This window comes from Ammospiza nelsoni, chromosome 4, assembly GCF_027579445.1.
Source record: "Ammospiza nelsoni isolate bAmmNel1 chromosome 4, bAmmNel1.pri, whole genome shotgun sequence".
Taxonomy (NCBI): domain Eukaryota; kingdom Metazoa; phylum Chordata; class Aves; order Passeriformes; family Passerellidae; genus Ammospiza; species Ammospiza nelsoni.
Window position 1 is genome coordinate 50,879,499 of NC_080636.1, and position 23,447 is coordinate 50,902,945.

The following is a 23,447-nucleotide window of genomic DNA, read 5'->3' on the forward strand; positions in this document are numbered from 1 at the left end:
GAGGGGAGCGGGGAAAGGGGGGGACACACACACAAAAGCCCCGCGGTGACAGATCTGGGAAAACTGGACAAAGTGCACATCGGCGAGAGAGAAAGAGAGACGGAAAGTTTGGTTTGGCAGGTGCCGTTCCCACAGCCCGCCCTGCCCTGGGAAGCGGGCAGATGCCGCTGTCGCCGCCGCCGCCCCGGGGGGAGCCCCGGCAGCGCCGCGCCGGGCTAGAGACAGCGGCGGGGCAGCGGCGGCGGCGGCCCCGGGGCGAAGCGGCCGGGCCAGTGCTCGGGATCCGAGGCGGAGCCCGCGGGGCTGGCGGGCGATAAAGTGCAGGCGTACGGGGAGGCGGAGGGCGCGGGGCTGGCGGCGCCGCCGCTCCAGGAGGAGGCGGGCGAGGGGCTGCCCTCGGCCGGCGCCGCCGCCGCCCCGTCGGGGCCGAGCCGCGCCGCCCCGGCCAGCCGCAGGGTCTCGGTGAGCGCCCAGATGTAGTTGTGGGCGAAGCGGAGCGTCTCGATCTTGGTGAGCTTGGCGTCTTCGGGGAAGGTGGGCAGCACGTCGCGGAGGGCGTCCAGGGCCGCGTTCAGGTTGTGCATCCGGTTGCGCTCGCGGTTGTTGGCTTTGAGCCGCCGGCTCCGCTTGATGCGCTGCGCCGTCTCCGCCGTGCGCGCCGCCCGCGGGGCGCCGCGGGACCTCCCCGGCCGCCGCTTCCCCTCCGCCCGCCGCAGCCCGCGGCCGCCCGGAGCCTCGACGGGCCGAGCCGGCGGAGCGGCGCGCAGCTCCTCCTCCTCCTCCTCCTCTTCCTCCTCCTCCTCGGCGCTGGACGGCAGTGAGGGCGAGGGGGCGGGCGAGCCCAGCCCCAGCAGCAGCAGCTCGTCCTCGGCGGGCGGCGCCAGGACCTCCGCCTTCACCAGCATCCTTGCGCGGCGGCCGGACAGGGCCGCACCGGGCAGCAGCTCCGGGAAGCAGCGGGCGCGCTCTCCTCGCCTCTCCGGCGGTGTGACGGTTCGCCGGTCTGACGGAGCGGGGCGGGGGTCTTGAGGCTGAAGGGAGGGGGGGGGGTCGGCAAAGCGCGGGGGACCGTGGGGGGGGAGCGGCGGGGGCGCGGCGATGGCACGCGCCCCGGGGGCGGCGGGCGGGCGGGCGGCGGCGGGAGCGGTGCCCGGGGCCCGGTCAGGCTGCGTGTCTGGCACACGACCCTGCTTAACACCCCTTATATACCCCGCGGGGAACAATCAAACCTACCCCCGGGGTCCCCCTCGCCCTGCCCGCCCCGCCCGCGACTCTTGTCGGGGGGCGCCGCCGCCGCTCCCCCCCGCGCCCGCCCCATCGGCGGGGCCCCATTGGCGCCTCGCGCTCGGCTGGAGCGTGCCGCTAATTTATTAATGAATGGGCACGGGGCGGGGGGCGGGGGGGGGCGCGAGGCGTCGGGCCGGCCAATCCCCGCGTCCCGCGCGCCACGCGCGCGCCCAGGGCCGGCCGGCTCCCCTTCCAGCCGCTCCTCGTTGGCGGGCCCGGCAAGGGAAAGGGAGGGATTGATGGAGAGGGGCTCCTCTTCACCCTCGCCTCGTTCCCCGGGAGCGTTTCGCCTTCTGGGGACGCTTGGTGCTGTGGTAAAGGTGCGTAGTTCCGTGCGTGGCTTGCTGGGGAGATGCTCCGGGCAAGCGGCTGCTCCGTTCGCATCAGGCCGAGCCCGAAATGGGGGAACGCCGGGCAGCTCCGTGCTGTCAAATATAATTCACAGGCTGGAGGAGACCTGAGAAAACCCCCAAACACCAATTTGTCAGTGCACCAGGAAAACCTTAATTCCTTTCACCCCTCTTCCCCCTTCCAGCCCTCTCTCCATGGCAGAGCCTGGTGACATGCCCGTGGAGTTGGCAGGATGGCTTTGCTCCACAAACCATCTTCCATTATCCCAGGTTGCTCCAAGCCCTGTCCATCCTGGCCTTGGACACTTCCAGGGATGGGGCATCCACAGCTTCTCTGGGTAATCTGTGCCAGGGCCTCCTCACCCTCACAGGGAAGGACTTATCCCAAGATCTCATCTAACCCTGCCCTCTATCAGTGTGAAGCTCTCCCTTCTTGCCTGTCACTCCAAGTCCTTGGCAAAGAAATGACAGTGAGAACATACAAAACTAAAACCCCAGAACACTCTCCTCTCCATATGGAAACACGGTCAGCAAGGCACTTGGGATGAGTTGGGATTTGAAACAGAATTTTGTTTGCAACTGCTAGAAAAGTTCAAAATTTAAGAAAGTGCTGAAACCTGTGCAGAAGCCGTGCTCAGCACAGCACAAACTCACACCCAAAGCAGTCCCTCAGTCTGAGTGTATGGTTTTTGGAAGCGATTGAGGCCGGGCGGGTGCCTCAGTCAGTATCTCTGTGACTCCTTGTGCAAGAGGCTCACAGCTCCCCTCGGCATCCCAGGAGAGTGACGCTTTTAAAAGGACTTTATTTCTTTTTCTGTACTCTAAGGGCACAAAGCAGAGTACACTTGTGACAGGGCAGGCCCATCCCTCTGTCCCCACCCTGCTTGCCGAGATTTCCGTGCTTCCATTGCTGGTGCAAAGCACCGGAGAGGTGAGGCACCCTTTGCGGTGCCTTTCTGGGGTTCGGTCCCATTCCTGCTGCCAGGCCCTGCCGTGCAGCGGCTTTTTCTGTAGGGCTGAGCACGAGGTGACCAGGGACAGGTCGGCTCCATATCCCCACAGCTCTGGACAGGCGCTTGTGTGGTCTGTGGGCAGTGAGGGCAGAGCTGCTCGGCCGAGAGTGGTGGGGAGAGGAGGTGGTGGGGGGAGAGGGAGTGGGATCAGGAGCAGGAATGCTGCCTGAACTGTCCTCCAAGGGTCAAACTGTTCAACTTCAGCCCCTTTGCCAGACTCAATCCTACTTTAGGGGAACAAAAGCCCAAAGTAGGCAACGATCAAGAAATGGGAGCACAATGATTTAAGCTTATCACACAGCCCAGAAATAAAGGACGCTGAGCTCGTGTGGGGAAGAGGGGGAGACCTTCAGAAGGGCTTTGTTTGCTGTAAGAAGATTGAACTCTGAGGCGACCCGATAGCCCTAAAAGTTTAGGGTCTGTGTTGCTGAGAGACCTTTGGGCACAGCCCATCCACACGTCGACCTCACAAGTTGAGAGCCAGCCTTAATGGCCAGCCTGCCTCAGGTGAACAGGGGCACGACATCCCGGGAAATGCGGGGACAAAGCTGTGGGGACAGGGTGGCCCGACCCCTCCCAGCTCTACCTCCCCCATACCCTGCGGTGTCCTGAGGGTTCAGGGTCCTAGAGCTGCCCACACACACCAGGGTGTCCTGATCCCTGCGGGGTCAAGCACCCACAAACCCTGAGAGTGGGGTGGTTCTGCTCTTAAATGGGGTGTGAGAACATGTCCCCACACAGCAGAGTACTGGGGTGCTCTGCGGAGGGAAGCAATCAAAATTGCTGGGGTGCGTATCCCCCACATCCTGATCCAGGTCCTTCCCATGCACGCTGCAGCAAGTAGCGCCACATGGAGGGACACGATGAGGAGCAGTCCCCCAACTCCCAAGCTGTATTAGCACTTTTGGGTTTGTTCTGGGATCCAGGCGAAGAGGGGTCCCCCCACAAGCTCTGTCCCGGCATCTTTCCCTGCTCCCCCCAGCCCGGCCCTTGTCGGGGGCCGATTGTTCCCGGCAGATTTGCATGGCAGGTGCAGGACTGCAGAGCGATTTTGCAGTGCTGGCCCCCCGCCCCACCAAGAGGGTTTGCCTCCTCCCCCTTGTGAAAAAAGGCTGCTGGTGCCTTCCTTTCCCATGAAGAAGAGAAGAAGCTTGAGGATCGCGTGAACACGCTTCAGTTTTCTTATTCTTTTCTATAGATGTGGGGAAAAGAACAGCCGATTGTGTGAAAAACCCAGTGCCTGCAAAAAGGGACATTGGCCATCCAGGCGAAGGTGCGCGAGGGAGAGCACTAATCGCTGAACCAGGAGACAAATACGATTACCAGCTCCGAGCCTTGAGTCAGAAAGTCTCATAGACTTTAAGATGTTAATCCCCAACATAATCCTTCCTTTGGCGTGTAGGAATAGTGCAGCCACAAGAGTTGTTTTGTTATTTATATTGGCGTTTAATAAAACTCAGCCAGTGGTGAATGGGCTGCCCACTCTCCAATGGTAATTAATTCCCTATTTCAGTGACCCAATTGTGCTGGGATAGAGCAGTGGGACAGTCCCACTGCCCCAACCCGCCTTTGTGCAGCTACACGGCTCTCGTGCTTCAACAGCTATGGAAACTCATTCTTTTGATGTCATTCAATGAGTTTTCCTTGGGCATCTTCTAAACTTCAAGGACCCTTTTCTTTCTTGAACGCCTGAAAAGCAGGACTAGCTTGACCACCTCTGTAGAATTTAATGGTTTGGTGAAAGGGCCTTTTGGGGGGCAGGGGGGGTGGGGGTGTAAGGAAAGAAAGAAAATTTGGCAGCCTGGCTATCAAACAGGGGGATAGCCAAACCCAGGTGTGCCAAACTCACTCAGCTCCTAATTTATCCAGGTCTAAAAAGCCACTTTTCCTTACTCAAAATACTCAGGGCTTCTCTTAGTCAAGGCATTTCTAGATGGGATATTCCAGTGAGCAATAACTGTGTTATGGAGCTGAGTAAAGACATGAATGGTGTTTCAAGAAGGAAGCTCCATCCAGAAAAGGGAAAAGCACCTGGCTATTTTTACCCAGAAGGGGAAAAACACCAGATACCTGTAACAGGTTATTGGTGTAAGTGTGTCTGCAGGTTTATACTTTTTGTCTATGTGGTGAGGTGGCTGAAAGCAAACACGTGAAGAACATGGAGTTATTCTGCAGAGCTGCCCCGATCCGGGCAGCCTCCTCTATGTCTTTATACACACTTGCAAAAAAAAAAAAAAAAAAACCAAAAAAACAAAAAAAAAACCTTTCGCAAGTCACAAACAATTCAGGATTCAACTAAGAAAACACAGAGTGAACCATATGGCCAGGGTGGCTCGAGTTGGCTGCATTTTCCCCCAGACAAAGAAGGGATTGAGAGTTGAAGGAAAGGAGAAAAAAACCCAACTTTCCGGCTGATGAAGCTGTTGTCTGGAGGCAATGATCCCAAATCTCAAGGCTTTATTCCAGGCTCCGACTGAGACGTGATATGTCATATGATTAGCATCTTTCATATTTACAAGAGTAGTGCAGGCTGCCAGTCTTTAGAGAAAGGCGAGAGAAAGAAGAGGCATATGCTGAAATGGATTTAGCATTTGAAAGAGAGAAAGGAGAGCAGATAAATACACTTAAACGAGGATTTAGTTTTACTCCCGTTGAGTTCTAATGGCTTGTTGATTGAGATTTTAGGGAGCCGGGACAGAGGTGTCAGCAGTAATTTAAAAGCGCCTTTCAGCCCTCCCCCGGCGGAAGAAGCCAGGGCTGCCCTCTCAGGGCGGAGCGGTGCTGCGAACGCAGTGGCGCGCTGGCGGGAGGGGCGCATCACCGCCCGGGCGGCTCCCTCCGCCGGGCGCGCGGCGCCATCTGGCGGCGGCGGAAGCCGCGGGAGCCCTGAGGGGAACGGGAAAACCGGGAAGCAGAGCGGGAATTCCCGGTGAGTCGGGCACCACTGCAGCACCGCTCACAAACGCCGTCCAGCCCAGCCTCGAACACGTACAGGCACGGCACAGCTCCTCTGGGCAACCTGTGCCCGTGCCTCACTGGTACTCCCATGGAAGAATTCATCCCCAATACCCCAACCCATTCCCCCTCGTCCTGTCACTCCCCGCCCTTGTGACAAGTCTCTCTCCAGCTCCCTTGGAGCCCTCAGAGGCGCTGGATGGTGCTTAAGATGTTTGCAAAAGCTGCAGAAGGGGCCTTTTAATTGTTATAGCCAAGCTCTTCCTGGATGTCACCTACCTGTAAACATGAGAGGTGACAGAATTGTTCTAAAATACCATGGTGTTTTAATCTGAAGAACAGTGAAATACCATAAATATCATTAACTACACTGTAAGCATAAAAGGATTTCATTTCTCAAGCAGAAAAAGTCACTCTATTTATCAACCAAATAAAGGCACTTTAATAATTTTTAGTCTTAGGACCACAAGGTCAAACAGATGTATCAATGCACTGAGAGCTAAACAAAAATACCCCAACATTAAATAAATATTAGATTACAAATTACCAGAGCTATTGCTATAGACAAGCAATTAAGGTTTTGTTCATAAAATCAACACATTTTATTTTTCCTTTTTCTTGCACTGTTCTTCTTCCTCCTGGTTCTCCAAGTAAGACTTGAGAATGTCATTTAGCTGCTGCTCACACTGGCTTGCATGTTGTAAGCCATTTTCCCATCCTAGAAGCAGCAATAGACAGAGTAATTACATCTCTCTCTCTACAGCATCCATCATGGAACCAGCCCCTGGCAGTGCCAACATCTATTTCCCCAAGAGTATTGCCTGGCTGTGATATTTCTGCTTGGAAAATGGCTCTGTGGAGTTCAGTCACCAAGATGCTTTATCTGATGTCGGCCAAGCAGGCAAAGTTGTAAACTGTACCTGTGCAACTTGCACATGCTTGCAATATATTAGATTTTGAGAGTAATATTAAACATTGGAGTTTATACATAAACTGATATGAATATAGTGGTTGCTCTAGTGTACACACCATATATTTTATATATTATTATAAACATTGTAAGGTGTATTGTACATAGTGTAATTAAAGATAACAAGGTGCAGGTTTCAAATAGCCCAGCAAAGAAGCTCTTACCTCTGCAGTGGTGAATTACTCTCCCCCACAGCCTGTTCCTGCTCAGACAGGGCAGACTCCCCACAATCAGCAGGTGCCTCTTGGCCCTCGTTAGTGCCACGTTCATCCTCCTCTCCGAGTCTATGAACCCAAAGTGCCTGGTCCTGACACAGGACAGCACAATGATCTCCCTCTCGGCACCTTGGAATGCATCCACCGTGGACACCTGCACAGGCTTGACCTCAAAAGCCTCGGAGTGAACCCCACTGAGCAAATTCTGGATCTGGGGGCAAAGAAACAGGGAAGGGGGTGAGTTTGGCTACTCAGAGTACATTTAAGAGAAGGGCTTTATTGATTTTTGTTACTGATTTATGACACAAACCTTATACATTTGTGATTTATAAAGGGTAATCACGCCAATATCAGCTCCTTCTATTCCACTTGCAATCAGAGACTGGATGAGCTTGACTGTAAAATGAGCTTCTGCCATGTTGTAAAAGCTGTTGTCTCTTTCAATCTGGGAAGAGGGAAAAAGATTCCCAAATTAGCTCTCACCAAAAATGTAAAAAGGAATGGAATGGAGGGAAAATGACAATACTGACTGGTTGCACAAGCGGTGCTGAGGAGCTCACCTGCTCCATGCCATGGACGCTGTAAAAGCAGAGCGTTGGCAGCCACTCCAGGAGAGGAGCCCTGTCCCCCTGGGAGATGCCATCGATGAGGTGCCCGCTGTAGAAGAGCTCGTTGGCGATGGCACTGAGGGCAGGGTGGCAGCGGTACTGCGTCCGGAGAACAATGGGCTCGTGGCCCTGAAGGATGAGGACACAGACATTAGGGCTGGCATGGAGCTGGGAGCAAGCTGGGCTAGGGGAACCTGTCCCTGTCTGTGGTGGGGGTGACCTTGAGGTCCCTTCTAACCCAAACCATTCTGTGATTTTAAGGTATTTTGCAGTGCTGAAACCCTGATCCTCTGACACCTGGAATTGCCCATGTAACCTCAGGGGAGTTACAGTTCCGCTCTCCACATTTCCAAAGGTGTGTTCAGCAGCACCTACCATTAAGCAGAGTCTGTCAAAGAGGGTCTGCTCCAATCCCTGCTCATGAACACTCTCAGACCCTTGGATAGTTGGTGGCAGTTGCTTGGGGTCTCCAACTAGGACGAGCTTTTCACACTGAAACCTAAATAAGAATGTGAAAAAACCAGTGTTCTAAAAAGGATGTTAAAGTGTTCGTAACCAAAGTGTGTGCTTGTTTCTGTATCACACTGCTTCCCATCAGCCTCCCTCCTCCACTCCAGTTTAATAACACCTAAGGACAGGCCTCTATTTGAAATCGCTCTTCCTGCTGCTGGGGTGTTCCTGGGCTCACAGAGGTGTGGAGTGCGGCCCTGCTGGGAGCTGGTGCCCCTGCTGAGGCCCCTCAGGTACAGGAGGGCTGTACCTGGCGATGGGGAGCAGGGAGGCAGGCTCAGTCATCTGGCTGCACTCATCCAGCACCACCACAGGAAACCTGAGCGCCTTCAGGCAGGGGAAGGGGCAGGCAGCACACGTCACTCCAACCACCTTCACCTGCCAGCAGCAAGGAGAAAACAGGCAGGCAAAAAGTTGAAATCATTTCATAGTTCATCTCTGTGCAGCACCTAACTAGAGCAGGAGAATACAGCTAAATTTTTTTCTATCAACAGGACACTAAGCTATACCTGTGCAATCAAACCTAAAGTTCACTTTGTATTTCAAAACCAGGAGTTTTGAATTATAAATTCCCGGTTTCCATGTGCTCAGCCCTGTGGATAAGACACAGCAAATCTCTGCTTTCCCATCCCATCTCTTTGACTGTACCTGTTGCAGAATAGTTTTATTGGTCCCCAGTTTATGCTGCTCAATGCTCTTCCTGACATACATTTTCTCAGCTGGAGTCAAATCTTCTTTCAACAGAGCAAGCAGCTCTTTCAGCTGCTCGTTTTCATTTCCTGAACCTGCATGTAAACTTCAAAGACGATTTTGTAACATACATTGCAGTAACCGAAAACAGCAGCGCTTGGAAAAATAACCACACTTGATAACAATGTATTAACCTACCCCAAATTGCTTCAGATCCCTAAAAGAGGTTTCTTACCTATGGGGAAGAATTGCTTTTGTGATTTTCCTTACACTTCCCACTCTTATAAAATCCTCAAATCCAAGCTCGAGCAGACTTGAAAGAAAAAGAGATGATAAACATTACAGAAAGATGAAATCTTTAGAAAACTTTAAAAGTGGTTTCAAAAGACACATCAGAACACTCAGGAGCACAAACTTCAGTGATCACTGAGATGAAGTACCTCAGTAATTCAACAAAATCAAAATAAACTACCTCATCATGATTTGATGCCTTGATGATTCCCCTCTCATAGTCTTCCATATGTATCTTCCCTTCCTTTTTCCTTCCAAACCATGCATTTATTTAATGCTAAATTTTCACAAATCTGATCCCCTCTGCTCCTCCTTCCCCTACTGGTACATCCATCCCAAAGATCCCTGAGCAGTACTACTTGGTCCTGATGGATTTTAATAGCATATTTGATGAGAGCAGAGCCTAAAGTAGTCTTCTGTAGATGTTTTATGTACCTTTCACCCTTTTAACTGTGCAAAAGAGCTGAGGTACAATTAAAGTCTGTGTGTGCCACTTTTTAGGGAAACAAATCAATCTTTTTGATGTGTTTTACAGGAAATACCAGCACGATTACCACTACAGTGTAAGTGCATTATTGGTTTTGGAAAAAGAACCATAAAAGCCTCAGCAACCCACCCCAGCAGGATCCTGTCCACAGCAACGTTGGTGGAAGAAGCAATGAGGAGTTTCCATGGAGTTGCCCTCGGACCCTCTGTAGCTTCACTGCTTTCAAAGAGCTGCACAAGGAACAAGATGACCACAGACAGCAAGTAGCTCTTGCCAGCTCCAAAAACACCTGGGGTTTTGGAAGAAAAAGCCCAAGTTACAAGTGAGAATTTCCTAGAAATCAATTGCTTTAACTTCAGTTATGCTGTGATTCCTCGAAAATAATTGCATGGGCTTGCTTACACTTACAAAAACAATATATAGTTGTATTAATAAGCAGCTAATACATGATAAAAAGTGGTTTGCATATGAAAAGAAAAAAACTGAAGACAATAAATAATTCTGATTTTATGTATAGGTATTTCTAGGCAAAACCTCCTATGCTTCAGTGAAATCCTGGAAAAGGCAGAGCGAAAATTTAATTTAATTTAGATTTAATTTCAAGGGGCAAAAGCTCTGTGCTGACAGAATGGATGTATTAATGACACAGTATCAGAGGGGCTGATTCTGGCATTCTAGATTGGTGGCATTTACCAATAATCAACATCTGTGCAAAGCTACAACAGCAGGAAATATCACAACTCTTGGCTGTGTACCACGTATGATTGTGATGGGGAAGCTCTGATGTTCCTCCCCTCCTTTGGGCTTTTCACAGGTCATCATCTGAGCCACGTGAATCAGAGATGCTGCTTGGTCTGGGTTCAGGGAGAACCTCTGGATCATCTCTTCAGCCACTCCCATTGCCACTTGAGAGCTCACAGGGCCAGACATGGAGCACTTCACACTCATGGCAGGTGGAGTGAATTTCCTTTTGTTGACTCTTTTTGTAGCATTTTCAGAATCAAAATTCCTAGGAAAACAAAAAATACCCAGAAGTCGTGATATGATACAAATTGTATCTCCTGGTTCTGATATTCCTGCACTGGACTGCTCACAGTATCCCAGGACAATAACTCACATTTTCAGGAGATATGGGATCAGTGGTAATGTGGATGGATTGAAGTGCTCCTCCATGTTCCTTAGGGAGGCCAGCTCACCACTGGCATTACACACCAGCAAGGCATGAACACACACTGCAAGGGCCACAGAGAAACAAAAGGAGAAAGGAGTTAATAGAGCAGAAATTGCAAATCAGCTGAAGAAATTAATTATAAAATGCCAAAAGAGTTATTAACTGATTTTATCTTCTCCATTTACAAAACAAAACAACCCCAAAGCTTTAACTTAATTCAACAGCAAAACCAACAAAACCAAGAAACTTTTGCAGTCACAGACTTAATACATGGCTTTTTATAAAAAAATTAATTTTCCAGTGAGTTGTTTGAGGTTTCTGCATTTTGTTTTTTAAGGACAGTAAAAACATATTCCTTTTACTTACACTTTGACAGTCAACTTGCATTGTACATCATATTACATAATTTACTACTTTCCTCATATTATTCTCATTTCTTCCCCACCCATTTGCAATTTGCCAGCTACTTTGCAGGTTTAACTGCATTAATTAATGTATTCAAATTATATATTCAAACACACAAGGAAAAAAAATACTGTGAATTAAATCGTGTGCAAGGTTTGAGAAATTCTCAAATTCTCAGCAGCTTATCCTTCATTGCTGGCTGGATTTTTCCTTAGTTGTTTCCCACAGTTTTCAATGTGGCTGTGGAACTCACTGTTGGATCTCCAGTTGGAGGGACTGTAGCCTTTCAGTGGTAGCAATTCTATCTCATTGTTGGAGGATGGTCCAAAGAAAGCACTGCTTGCAATGAAAGTATTAATGGGATCAAAGTTCAGAGTCTTGGAAACAACCCAGATGTCATCTGCCAAAAACAATACAGAGTCCTCATCAGCCTCTCCCACTGCCACCTTTGAAATCTGATGTTTAAGGTGTGCTCACCTTTGCTGTAGAGAGAAGAATGCTCCTTTCTGCTTAGCTTTAGGTATAATTTGGGTTTGGAGTCACCATCAAAGCTGGCAGGTGTATTCATAAATTTCTTGAACTTACTGTACCTCTGTGTTGGAATTTCAAAGGCTTTCCTGGGAAATTGTAATTAAAAAAAAAAAAAAAAAAAAGGAAAAAGGTATGTAAAACCATCAGCACATTTTGGATTCAGCACCAAAAGTAAGAAACCTCCATTTATCTTGACTGCAAAATCCTCTCATATCCAGCCACAATTAAATTGTTTCCTCTACAGTTAAACAGCACAGAATAGCCTTTGAGATGACTTCTGGCATTAAAATTAGAATCTTGAAGAGAAGAAATCAAATTCTCCTACTGAGGATTAAATGAACAAAGTCCAAATGCAACAGTTCTGACACTAAGCAATTGATCACGTTGCTGGTCAGCAGTTTTGATTCCTGCTAAAAACAAATACCATTGCTATAAATATTTTTCCTTCAGTAATTTAGCTCTTGCACTTCTTTACAGAAAGAAATCTTGACTCTTTAAATGTAGAGAAAATGTGTTAAATCCTGCTGAAGTCCTGGGCTACTGGAATATTCATAAACCTTGAAGTGGCACAGCATTTGAGGATACCTCACCAAAAGCTGGCATTCCTCATAAACAGCAATCTTTTGACTCCTGAGGTATGTCCCAATACTTTTTGTGTCATGGAGCACTGCACCAGGTCTGGATTTTGTCTGTGTGGGGTTCACATCTTCAATCCACTTGAAAAAGGAGCACTGCTCAGCTTTTGGGGCATCACAGGCATAGAACAAACGACCCTGCAAGGGAAGGAAGGGGAAAAAAGTCCATGAGCACCAAAACAAGGAAGAAAAAAAAGAGAAAGCAATGGATACTTTCACCCCCAAAGTGTAAAAACCACAAGGAATAAACAGCACCTTGTTTTGACCTTCTTTTTTAACCATCACCAGCTTAGCAGGGTGCATGTGGTTGCAGAGTGGGGCACAGCTTCCTTGGCCCTGGCTTTGCCCATCTTTCCCCGCAGTGTAAAATGATATGTCCACCTTGGAGAGGGCATGGTGCAGCCTCTGGGCCAACTCAAACAGCATTATGTTCAATTGCTCTTGGTGGGGAAAGGACAACAACAGAATCATTAGCACACACTTAAAATGCTTACACAGCTACACAAAATCCAAACAAATGTATTTCCATTGGAAAATTTCCATCCCAAATCAAAATATTTCATCTGAGTCCTAAAAGAAACCACGTGACCCGAAAAATCCACTTATTCCAGAGGAAAAAAAAAAAAGGCTTAGGTATCTTAAGACTGGAAAACAGCCCTGAGGTTACAGAGTTGAACAGTGTGTACTTTTTGGCTTGCCTCTGCAATTTTGAATATAGACTAAATATATTTCAGTAGAAATATAAAAAAAAAAAATGAAATGCACCCTGCTGTTTTAATAGGCAATGTTTAAAATGACAGCATTTCACAGAGCAGAGACTGACCTGTCAGAGCAGCTTTAAAAACCTGCTTGTAGTGAGTGTGAGACTGAAACACAGCTGGGATGGAAATCTTTCTTTTAGGAAGATTGGTGTGTTTCACTTTATCCACAGGAGGAAAAGACAACTCAGAAATTGTTATGTCCTAAAAAGACCCAGGAAAATAAACCATTAAAAACTGTAAGACCTTGAATGAGGAAATTGCAGATTTGTAAAAAATACTAAAAGTTTCCCTAGAGCTTGGGCTGCCATTTAGGATGCACCATGAGGTTAAAATTTCCTCCTTGCCAAACAGCTTGCATTTATAATAACACACATAATACTTCCAAAGGCATTAGAATAAATATTATGTAGTTCAAAATCATGTTTTTCAGCACTAGGCATGGGGAAGGAGCACACAAACCCTATTTTCAACACCATTTTTGCACAGAAATAAATGAATTATAAGTGTCTTCATAAGCTTTTTAAGTCTGGTATAGGGATTTTACACATGTATATATTTGTATAAAAACACACACAATGTGTATACCCATGTATATGTTAAATATCTTAGTTATTTCCTTTCTCTGCTTCACAGAAATACAGTGGACAGTTTTATAGAACCAAAAAAACTTGAAAAAAAGAGTCAACATTTTCTTCAACTCTCAAAACCATTTGACAACTTAAAAAACTTAACTTGTGGTTGGTTTGGTGCTTCAATTTGCCCAATTTACTCTATCTGCCTACTGATCACAAACACATGTGCTAAGTTTTTAGGTGCTTATTCAATGCCATAACTTGACTTTTACACGACTAAAACTGAAGGAATTTATAATAATTTGAAGTCAGAGACTATGACTTAAAGCAAAAATTGGTGTTGATTAAAATGATGCTGATACCACAATTAAGAAAAACCCACAATTTCTTATCAATCAGAGATGTCAAAACAGCCCAGCATCTTTTCTTTCATCTTCCTGCCATTGACAATCAGATTAAAAATCTAAATCTGGCACTGAACTACCTTTACAAAGGATTAGTCGTGGCATGTGACTAATGTATTAAAAATACATTCAAAATTAAAAAATACATTAAAAATTAAAGACATTTTTGGTGTCACTATGCAATCCTACAGACTAAATCTGCAGGCAATGAGATAAATGCAGCTCCTGTGGCTAGAGCACCGTGCAGGTGTCAGTGTCAGTGACAGCCTGGTACACACCTGGCCCTCTCCAGTTCCGCCGTGGCAGCTCAGGTGACTCAACACCTTCTGTGCGGCCGCAGCCAGCGGTGCCTGCGGAAAGTGCAGGGCGGGCGCGTTCCCCGGCGGCACCGGACCTGCTCCCGCAGCCCCGGAGCGCTCCCCGGGCCGGCCCCCGGCCGCCAGCGGCGCTGCAGGGCTGGCAGCGCTCGGATCCGCGGCTCTGCTCTCTCCTGGCTCAGCCGCCGGCATTCCCAGCACGCTCCGGGCACAGATATCATCCTCCTCCTCCCCTTCAGCACTGTTTTCAGGGATCAAATCGCTCTGAGCACTGCTTTGATACTTCAGCCACTTGCTTTGTCTGCCTTGGGCAGTCACATCGGGGAGCACTGGTGGCACAGATCCCCTTCGTCCACCTTCCGTGTACTCCCCGAACACAGAGGTGTCAGAATTCCTGTCCTGGGGGCTGGGAGCACTCCTGGGAAATGCCACTGACTGGCTGCACAGATTGCCTCCTGAAGAGTCCAAAGATTGCTGGAAATGCTCACTCTCAGAGGGGTAAAACATGGCAGCAATCTCGTGGGTGGCAGGAACAGTGACAAAGGGGGCTCGTGTTTTCATTGTGGGCTTCAGTGCTGGCAGGCTGCATTCCTGTGCGTGGCTGGATTTCTCCTGGGCTGTGGGGAAAATACAGCTTACAAGCAACCTGGGGCACCCAGGGATGGTGTGGGAATACACAAAATTAGAGGGTTTTGGGGAAAGCTGCAAAAGGCAGGCCTCTGATACAGCAGAACTGTAAGTAGAGCTGAAGCAGCAGCCATGAGATAAGTCAGCAGAAAATTATTTCAACTGTAGAAAAAGCAAGGGCAAATAGAACAATGGCCTGTGTATTAATGCTTGTCTGAATAGCTCTCTAAGCTGCAGCAAGTTTATCTAGCAAGCTATTAGGAAGGTTAAAGCTTAATAATGGAGCTCTGTGCATTGTGTTTTAAGGCTTACAAACAGGTCTTTTATTTGAAATAAGCAAACATTGTTTAACCAAAGGTACATGTGCTCATGGTGATTAGATAGAACTACTGTCAATGTGTTTTTGCTTTGTGTGATTGGTCAAGAAGCTTATAAAGTAAGTTGTAACATTAAGTTTTTTGGCCTGCTGCCTGGAATGTGAGCTGCTAGCATCTTCCCATTGTCATAACCATGTAATGAGACTGATGCTGAAAAATAAACAGCTCGAGGCACTTTGCACAGCAGCCCCGTCTGTAAAGAGCCCCCCTTGCCAGTCAGATGGCACTTCTGATGTACCAAAAGTAAGGAATTCTAAATTCTTCCTTCTACACCCCCCCTTGCAGCTGGGAAGCTCTCTGGATTGCTCCTGTGCAGTATTACACTAAATGATGGACTTTGTGTGATTTTTTTAATTAGTTTGTTTGATTCTTTAAAATTTCTTTGAAAATAATTTTTTAAAAAATTTCTTTGAAATCTCCATATTCAGAACACATTATGTAGCCATTCTGCTTGTATAAAAGACCTACTATTAAATTAAACATGGTTGTATTTTGGAGGTCATTAATCTGATGTCACTGACATCTGCCAACTAGAAAAAACATTTAACATTTTAACATTTGCTTTTTTTCCAAAAGATAACCCACAAACCTACAAATTAACATTGAACAACACAGATAAATAAGCTCTCACTACCAAAAGGCATCCTTTTGACTACATTAATTATCATTAGTGACAGTTATAGAGAGGTGTCAAATGGGAGAGGGTCAGAGGACAGCTGAATATGGAAGAAAACTCAAAGCAGGTAAATAAAAACATAGGGATCATGTAGAAACTTAGCTTACAGCCTTCCTGCCCCCAAACTAGAAGCTGATTTTTCTTTATAAAACTAAATCCCTCTACTCAAGTCTCCTTCAGGAGACTATAATTGGCAGAGTAACTGTCTGTGATGGCCCAACTCATTGTGCTTCAAGAACTCTCAGAGATTTTCAGCTAAAACAATGTGAGGTGCCAGTATAACCCTGTAAATTCTTACTGAAGAAGAAAGCTGTGAGTTGTGGTTCACTGGGTAAGAGCCCATGTGTCAGGGGCTCCTGGATGTCTCCAACAGGCTCCTCATTTCCCCAAGGTGGAGAAATTGCACAGTCTGGATCAAGTGGGGAAGTCACTTCTGGTGAAATCTACAGGTGAAGAATTAACATGGCAGGTTAATTAACATGACTGAAAAAATCCCTGGTTACAGCTCTTTCATCACCATTCTCTCTCTCATCATTCTAAACAATGAGATATCTCTCAGAGATGAGATAAAACAGCTCCAAAAGTAAGAAATTTCCACGAACACACAGGAAATAAAGCCAAAAATGTTTGCAAGAGCCAGTCAATCCCCACCTTGCCAGGCTCCCAGGCAGTCCACTGTGCTTGTCTCAGGTCAGGGGGTGGGTGTGACACTGTCCATGGTGGCACTTCAGGGTGCACATCCAGTGCCAGTGCTAGGAAAAACAGAAGAGCTGAAGTCATGCAGAAATTCTGAGGCCATTCACTGCCCTTGTCCTTTTACTTTCACTTACAGGACTGATTTATTCCTGGCTCTTCAATAACATCAGGCTTCACTTCAAAATTCCCTTCTCTTACAAGGTCAACATCATCCTTACGAAGGCTCCTGGAACCTGGAGACTTCATTAAAAAAAAAAAAGCCTAAGCAAAAACTTAGTAGAAATTAAACTGCTTATCTTCTTTTTTTCAAAGTGCAACTGATCAAAGGAGCAGAAAAAACAAAGTGACACATTGTGAAGTTCTATGACAAAGGTAAGTAAAAATAATTGGCTTTTATATGATTGTAGCAGTTTAAAAATGAACTATTTTCTATCCTAAATTGACAAGATACTTTCTTGCACTAAGGTTAGTATGGATAACTGAACAAAAAAAAAGTTTTACCTGTCTCAAGTCAAAAAGGTCATAATGCCTTGAAAAGAGGGGTGAGAAAAATGTCTCAGCTGCCAAGTCCACATTGTCTGGGTGCTGCTGCCATCCGTGCTGGGAGCATGGAGCTCTCAGCATCACCTCACTAGCTGCTGATCCTTTCACTTGGTACCCTTGGAAGGCAACAGGCTGCACAATGCATGGAATTATCACTGACAGCAAGGAAAAACTGCTCTGCAACTAGCTACAGTCAGAACAGGTATTTGTTACACATACAACAAAAATAACCTGTTGACTCTGCAGAAGAGAAACAAAAAAAAGATCTGGGTTTTTTTTTCCCTTGTAATTTGAGTTTTAAACTCTCCCTGAAAACATTAGTACAGTGAACTGTACTAAAAATAACAAATTTTATTACTAAAATTTTATTAGGACTTAGTGCAATATATTGCAATTAGCAAAGCATTGAACTGAAATTTAGGAAACACTGTTAATTATACTTGAGTTCCACAGCAATGGTACCTTTAGTTGCCAGTCAGATGGCCCAGGGTCCCTTTGGGCTGCTGCTATTGGTACAATATATGCATCTGTCTTCTGTAATAAACTGTCCACACAGTTGGGCTGCACAGGAAGGTACCAAAAACTAGTTAGTCTAACAATTTAATAACCATTTAAAGTGAAAATTTAGGCTAAGAAATGTTTTGTATTTATACAAAGGAAGCCTTTTCAGTTACAGCTTTTTTATTTGGAAGTCATCCATGACAGGATAAGAAACCATGTTTTTCAAACAGAACAGGAAAAAGAAGATTTCTAAAATGTTTCTGTAAACTTTAGATTGATTGAAAAGGAAAAAAGGCTGTTAAAAGCATTTTTTACATAACAGGATTAAAAACAATGTGAATTAACAAACACAAACAGTTTTCCCAGTGTATTTCAACCTAAATGCTAAAATTCCAAGGAGACCCATGCATTTAAAAAGCTAGTGGGGGAAAAAAAGGTGGTAAAAGATGGGGTAGGGAAGGAGAATTACCAGACATATTGATCGGATATTAAAAATTACTAAATACCACACTTTTCATGAAGTATCTTGTCATACATGAGGCCTCCTGAATATTGTCAAGATGATATCTTCTATTTATTACCAGCTTCATAAACAATGCCTCTAAGCAATTTATAGCTCAACTTTTATGGTTTCTAACCCAAGCATTTTATTCCAGGAGCCAGGTGGAAAATGAATTTATCTTGTACAGATAAATATATGTAGTCAAAAATTGGTTACCATCAGGGCAGGAGAATCAAAGTATGAACAGGAAGATGCCTGTAAACTTTCTGAGTAAGGCATTTCCGTAAACTCTTTTATAGCTACAAGAGATGGAAAAGCACAATGAGTTACAGTCAATAGTCTGGGGTTTTTTACATGAAAACATCTGAATATTGACAGGTTTGCAAACCTTACCCATGCAACCCATGCACAGTTAGGATTTAACTGAATGAGAGCAAACAGACTTGGAGCTCACAATGTTGCTTTAAACAGCACAACTTGCACGAGGGAACCTACCTAACACAGCACTCTAATAAAAGTATTGCTAAATGAGGAGAAATGAGAGAAATCAAACAGGTATAGACATACAGAATCCAGTTTGAAATAGAAGCTGACCTAACCTTGATCCTTCTCAAGGGGTTCAAGTGTCTCCTTAGGAGGGTCTGTTTCACAGCACATGCTGGTGTTTTCCTCCATCCTTTGCAAGCTCTCTAATGCTGTGCTATGCTGTGTCAAAGCTCTCAGAAGAGCAATGTCATTCACCAAATCAGGGAATCCTGAGCAATTCTCAGCCACTGCTGTGCATTTCAGGCAATCCACCCCTATTGTCTCTCCTTGGCAGGCTTCAGGAGAAGCAGTTCTGCACTCTGCATTTTCCAGCACAGTTCCTCCTACTGCTGTTTCCTCTGGAGATGAACAACCTCCTCCTAAAGGATCTGATTTCTGTGACAAGGCCAGCAGAGGGCTGCCTGGTTTCATGTCACCACTCCTAGCAGCCCAGAAGTGCTCTGAGCCAACATCTGGGGATTCCTCACATCCAAGCTGTGTAACTCCTCCCTCAGTCTTTTGGTCCAAGGGAGAAATTATTCTGCTGGGAGAAATACCTGTGAGACTTCCAGTGGCTTCAGACAGCCTGGTTTCAGGGTGACATTCATTAACACTGGTGTCCCCAGGCAGGAGATCAGAGAGCTGCTTTTTCACCCAGGATGTGCCACTGATGGTGAGTGCTGCACAGCCATCCAGATCCTCCTCTTGCTTTGAGCCTTCAAAACTTGACTGACTCTCACTGATCTCTTTTATGTTGTGTCCATCCCCTAGAAGTTCCACTTGGGTTTTGGTCTGGTTTGCAGCATCTTCTGCAGCTCTCCTGGCATCACTGTCACAAAGCTGGGGTGGTGGACCCCCCTCTCCATCAGATTTGGAACATCTGATTTCATTTTTGCTTTGTGTCTCTACGTCACAGCAAGAATGAGGCTTCCAATGAGGGCTCAAGGCAGCACCCTGTGCTACATCTCCTCCCTGGGAGCTGCCTGGGCTCCATGAAGGTGTGTCTTCCTCAGGGAATCCCTTCCCTTCTCTCTCACACACATCTTCATTGTCCATGTCATTAAAATCAAAAGCCTCAATTAGGTTAAAGCTAACCTCCATCAGTTCCCCATCAGGACTACAGTCTGTGCCCTGCAAACTCAACTGCTCCTTCCCAACTCCAGCTTCAGCCAATGCCACATCCCCAGAGAGCTCTGGGTCATTAGACAGTCCCCCTGAATTTTGCCTTGGTTGAAGCTCACTCTGCATCTTCACAGAGCAATTCTCCCTAAGCCTGTCAGTCCCTGAATGCTCCCTGTATCCAAAGGGATGGCTTTCAAAGGTGGTTGGACTTGCTGAAGGTGAAATGTCACCTGAGGATGGGACAAACTGACTGTCACTCATTCTACTTACAGTGGACTCAGGTAGGAAGTAACTACTTGTGTTGCAGTCACCTTGTAAATCTTGACTTAAATAATTTACCTTTTTGTATTGTCTGTGTCCCGTGACTTCTTCACCACAAGGCTGTTCAGCTGAATTTGGAAGTGCTAGAACATTCCAGTCCTTTGTATCATTTACATTTCCCTGCACAAAAGGCAGGTGCTGGCTATCTGGAACGAGTCCTTGGGCAGGGTCACCTGAAAGAGCAGGCAGGACAGGGCTTTTTCTGTCACATAAACCTGCATTTTGTGCTGCCTGAACCCTGGAAAGGCAGCCTGTGGCTCCAGATGTTTGCTCTCTGTGGTGTCCTTGTGCTGGTTTGGACTTGAGCAGAGCAATGATCTGTGCTGTGCTCCTGATGTGGTGGGACACTGCCCCAGCACCAGTGTGCCCAGTGAGGAGAGGAGATTCCTGCTTCCCAGCCAGCTGATGGGAGTTCTGCCTCTCTGTCCCCTCCCAGCTGTCACTGAAGGGAGCAGAAAGCAGGGAGGACACAGACATTTGTTCTCTGCCATTGTCCCTGCACCCCTCTTCCTGACTGCCTGCAGAGGGATATGTTCCTGCATCCTTCCTGCAAACCGTGGAAAACAACGGAGAGCTGATGTAAAACTGGGATGGAAAACTCCCTTGACACCCCTTAGATGAGGGCAACACTGCTGCTTTTCCTTCATCTTCCACAGCTGGTGTTTTCTTCTCAACTTGGCGTGGCCCTCGGAACCCCTGGGAGAGAAATTGGCAATTAATCCATGTTTTGTAATCAGATGCTGAAAATGGAGCACACTGCATTCTGATCAAGTGGCCTAGGAATGTATTCTGATCAAATCCATGAGGATTCCACAGGTGCACAGAAACAACCTTAAGCCCTTGTGATTTTTACTGTAGGCAACATCCATCCTGCTAAAGCAAATCTCCTAAATGTGGAAAAAATACATTCTGGATTATAGCTCAAAAAAAAGGGGAAAAAAAGAAAAAAAAGGAAAAAGTGGAAAAGGAAGGAGGGAAGAGAAGGAAGGAGGGAATAGGGAAAAAAAAGAAAAATATAAAGAAAAGAAAAGGCAGGAAGAAATTCCGTATATATTTCCCATTCATGCAAATATGTGTCCCTTGTGTTTTACACTGCATATAAACATGAGACATAAAATTTGGAACAAAAACTCACTGTAAACTTCCTTTTCAAGCCAACAGGGAGATGTCTTGGGGGTAGAAGAGCAGGTTTGACACCATTTCTGTCCACTGCTGGAGTTTCTGCTTGCTTTGGCTGCTCTTCAGAGGGCTTTTCACTCACTTTGGCTGCTTCAACTGTGATCAAATATCGCTCACTTTCCAAATCATCTCCAGGAGTCACCTGGAAAAGGGAGAGCAGCAGTGTATACCTAATAGTACTGTACAAGAAACAATATTATATAGCTTTATTTTTAAAAACATACAGTCTTTTGAGTACTTGTATGTAAAAAATTCAGCTGCTTACACCTAGTATATCACAAATGCCAGATAATACTTTTATTTATACATATATTGTAAAAAGCAGTAGCACTTAGCTTCAATGATTATTTCATTTATCACTGTAATATACTGCTTTTACCACAGAGGAAGAAAAATTCCATGAAAGCTTCTGGACAAACAGTAAGATCTGGTAATTAGTAAAAGCTGTTTTCCCTTTCTGTTATTTGCACTGTAGCAGAGTTCCATATCAGCCACTAGAAAAATTACTCTTTTGGCTACCAAACAAGTGTTTGGAATGCTGCCTGAAAGACCAACTACAAGCAGATATAAAAACAACTCTGAACAAAAGATACCTGAGATTTTATAAAAATACTCTCCAGACATTGTCCTTTATCATCAAACAAGGTAGCCTGCAAAATACAAAATAACATTTTAAAAAGCCACACATTTATTTCACAAATCAACTAGACTGCCACTGGCAGCAGCAGATATTAAATCCAATAGTGTTAAATCTGAATTTTCACCTGATTTCTGCCAGTTCTAACCCTCAGAATTCCATCTTGCCATGTTTTTGATTTTTTCATCTTTTGGTGAGTGTATAACACCTGTTTTAAATATGTAAAACATTGAAAAAAACAAGAAGTAAGAAAATGTTCAAGTATTTCAGCAGCTACAGTTTTTAAACTTAATTCCACAGTGTTAAAAATCACTCACAGTAAATTCTTGAGAGGCCATTGCTTTGGCAACACAGACACCCAACAGGTTACTTCACAAATATCCACACCTTCCCACAGCCAGAGAGACAGGGAAATGGCCAGGATGCAGCAGAGCTGTGAAGGAAAAGTGTGGACAAAAAAAAAAAATCTTACTTTTTCTCCTCAAAAAGAAAAGATAATTAGATGCAAGACAATAACAAACCAGTGGAGTAGAGCTGCTGTGAGCATTTTAAAGAGAAGCCTCAAAAACAATCTAACAGACTGCTGTTAAAAAAGAAAAAAAATCTTTTTAATACATGTCAAGATATTTTCCAGCTTTTAGACAAGCTCATTCATTTAAATGAATGGCTGGCATCACTGAATAATTCAGAATTACTTGAAATAAAATTCCAGAAGTTTATTTGCAGAAAAAAACCCAAAAAACCAAATCCAAAATAGCAGAGAAGCTGTTACCAGAATGATTTTGTCCCAGGTGTGGAGTTGCTCATGCAAAAATAACTGACTTCCCGTGGAGCCAAACCTCTTTGCATATTTGAAATTAGACCATGAGATATTTTAAAGTAAATTTCTATATTGATTTTTAATGTATAAATATTTAGAATTAATATTTAAGTATATTATATATTTATGTAAATATTAAATAAATGTTATATATAAGCATAAATATTTATAATTAATACTTAAGTAGATTATATATAATACATACATAAATATTACATAAAATATTTAGAATTAATGTTTAAGTACATTATATATAATATTTAGATGCAATTCTGATTTAATATTTTAATATAAATATATTATGTTTTATATTGATATATCAATATATAACGTGATATATATACTTTGGATGGGTGAGGAGCAGTTTATATGACGGACAGGGGAAAGATTCGCGCTGTTTCTTATGGTTGCCAGCTCCTTGGGCGCTTCACAAGGTGGCGATCCTTGGACCCGGTTTGAGGACAGAGTTTTATTCCCCGAGTTCTCAGAGCAGCCGGACGGACGCGAGCCCTTGGGGAGCTCCCGGGGAACGAACGCCGCGGGCAGCGGGACCGGCCGCTGTCACCGGCGCTGCCTCCACACAGCCAAAGGGACGCACTCCACACCATCCTCCTAGCGGGATGCCCCGAGGGCCCGCAGCCCGCCACCCCTCCCGGTGTGCCGGGCGGACGCCCCGCTCCTACCCAGCGGCTCCAGCAGGGGCTCGGGCTCGGGCACTGGGAGCGGGACGGGGATGGCGGCGCCGGCAC

The 23,447-nt window shown here is 45.9% G+C and overlaps 2 protein-coding genes across 2 annotated transcripts; both read right to left on the reverse strand.

Moving 5' to 3' along the window:
• Window positions 1–215: 215 nt before the first annotated feature.
• Window positions 216–905, reverse strand: NEUROG2 (neurogenin 2). Its single transcript, XM_059470710.1, has one exon. It carries the CDS (start codon window positions 903–905, stop codon window positions 216–218), a length of 690 nt encoding a protein of 229 aa, XP_059326693.1.
• Window positions 906–6,023: 5,118 nt separating this feature from the next.
• On the reverse strand, window positions 6,024–23,369 carry ZGRF1 (zinc finger GRF-type containing 1). Its single transcript, XM_059470457.1, has 27 exons — window positions 23,043–23,369; window positions 22,196–22,311; window positions 22,006–22,086; window positions 21,835–21,891; window positions 21,198–21,383; window positions 20,081–20,758; window positions 17,554–17,652; window positions 16,683–16,788; window positions 16,504–16,604; window positions 16,151–16,295; window positions 14,134–14,789; window positions 12,942–13,080; window positions 12,374–12,558; window positions 12,069–12,256; window positions 11,430–11,569; window positions 11,206–11,352; window positions 10,494–10,608; window positions 10,132–10,385; window positions 9,506–9,665; window positions 8,834–8,911; window positions 8,557–8,704; window positions 8,159–8,286; window positions 7,774–7,897; window positions 7,351–7,527; window positions 7,101–7,235; window positions 6,740–7,001; window positions 6,024–6,323 (listed from the first exon to the last, which is right to left on the reverse strand). Exons 2-27 carry the CDS (start codon window positions 22,214–22,216, stop codon window positions 6,208–6,210), a joined length of 4,626 nt encoding a protein of 1,541 aa, XP_059326440.1. The 5' UTR covers window positions 22,217–22,311; window positions 23,043–23,369; the 3' UTR covers window positions 6,024–6,207.
• Between the last annotated feature and the right edge of the window lie 78 nt (window positions 23,370–23,447).

Excerpts from the sequence above, each read along its gene's own strand:
- NEUROG2 (XM_059470710.1), bottom strand. The coding sequence starts at position 905 with ATGCTGGTGAAGGCGGAGGTCCTGGCGCCGCCCGCCGAGGACGAGCTG.
- ZGRF1 (XM_059470457.1), bottom strand. The coding sequence starts at position 22,216 with ATGGCCTCTCAAGAATTTACT. Across the intron at positions 13,081-14,133 it reads GCGGAACTGGAGAGGGCCAG|GACATAACAATTTCTGAGTT; the intron begins GTGTGTACCAGG and ends GGGTCTTTTTAG. Across the intron at positions 12,257-12,373 it reads AAAAAGAAGGTCAAAACAAG|GGTCGTTTGTTCTATGCCTG; the intron begins GTGCTGTTTATT and ends CTTCCCTTGCAG.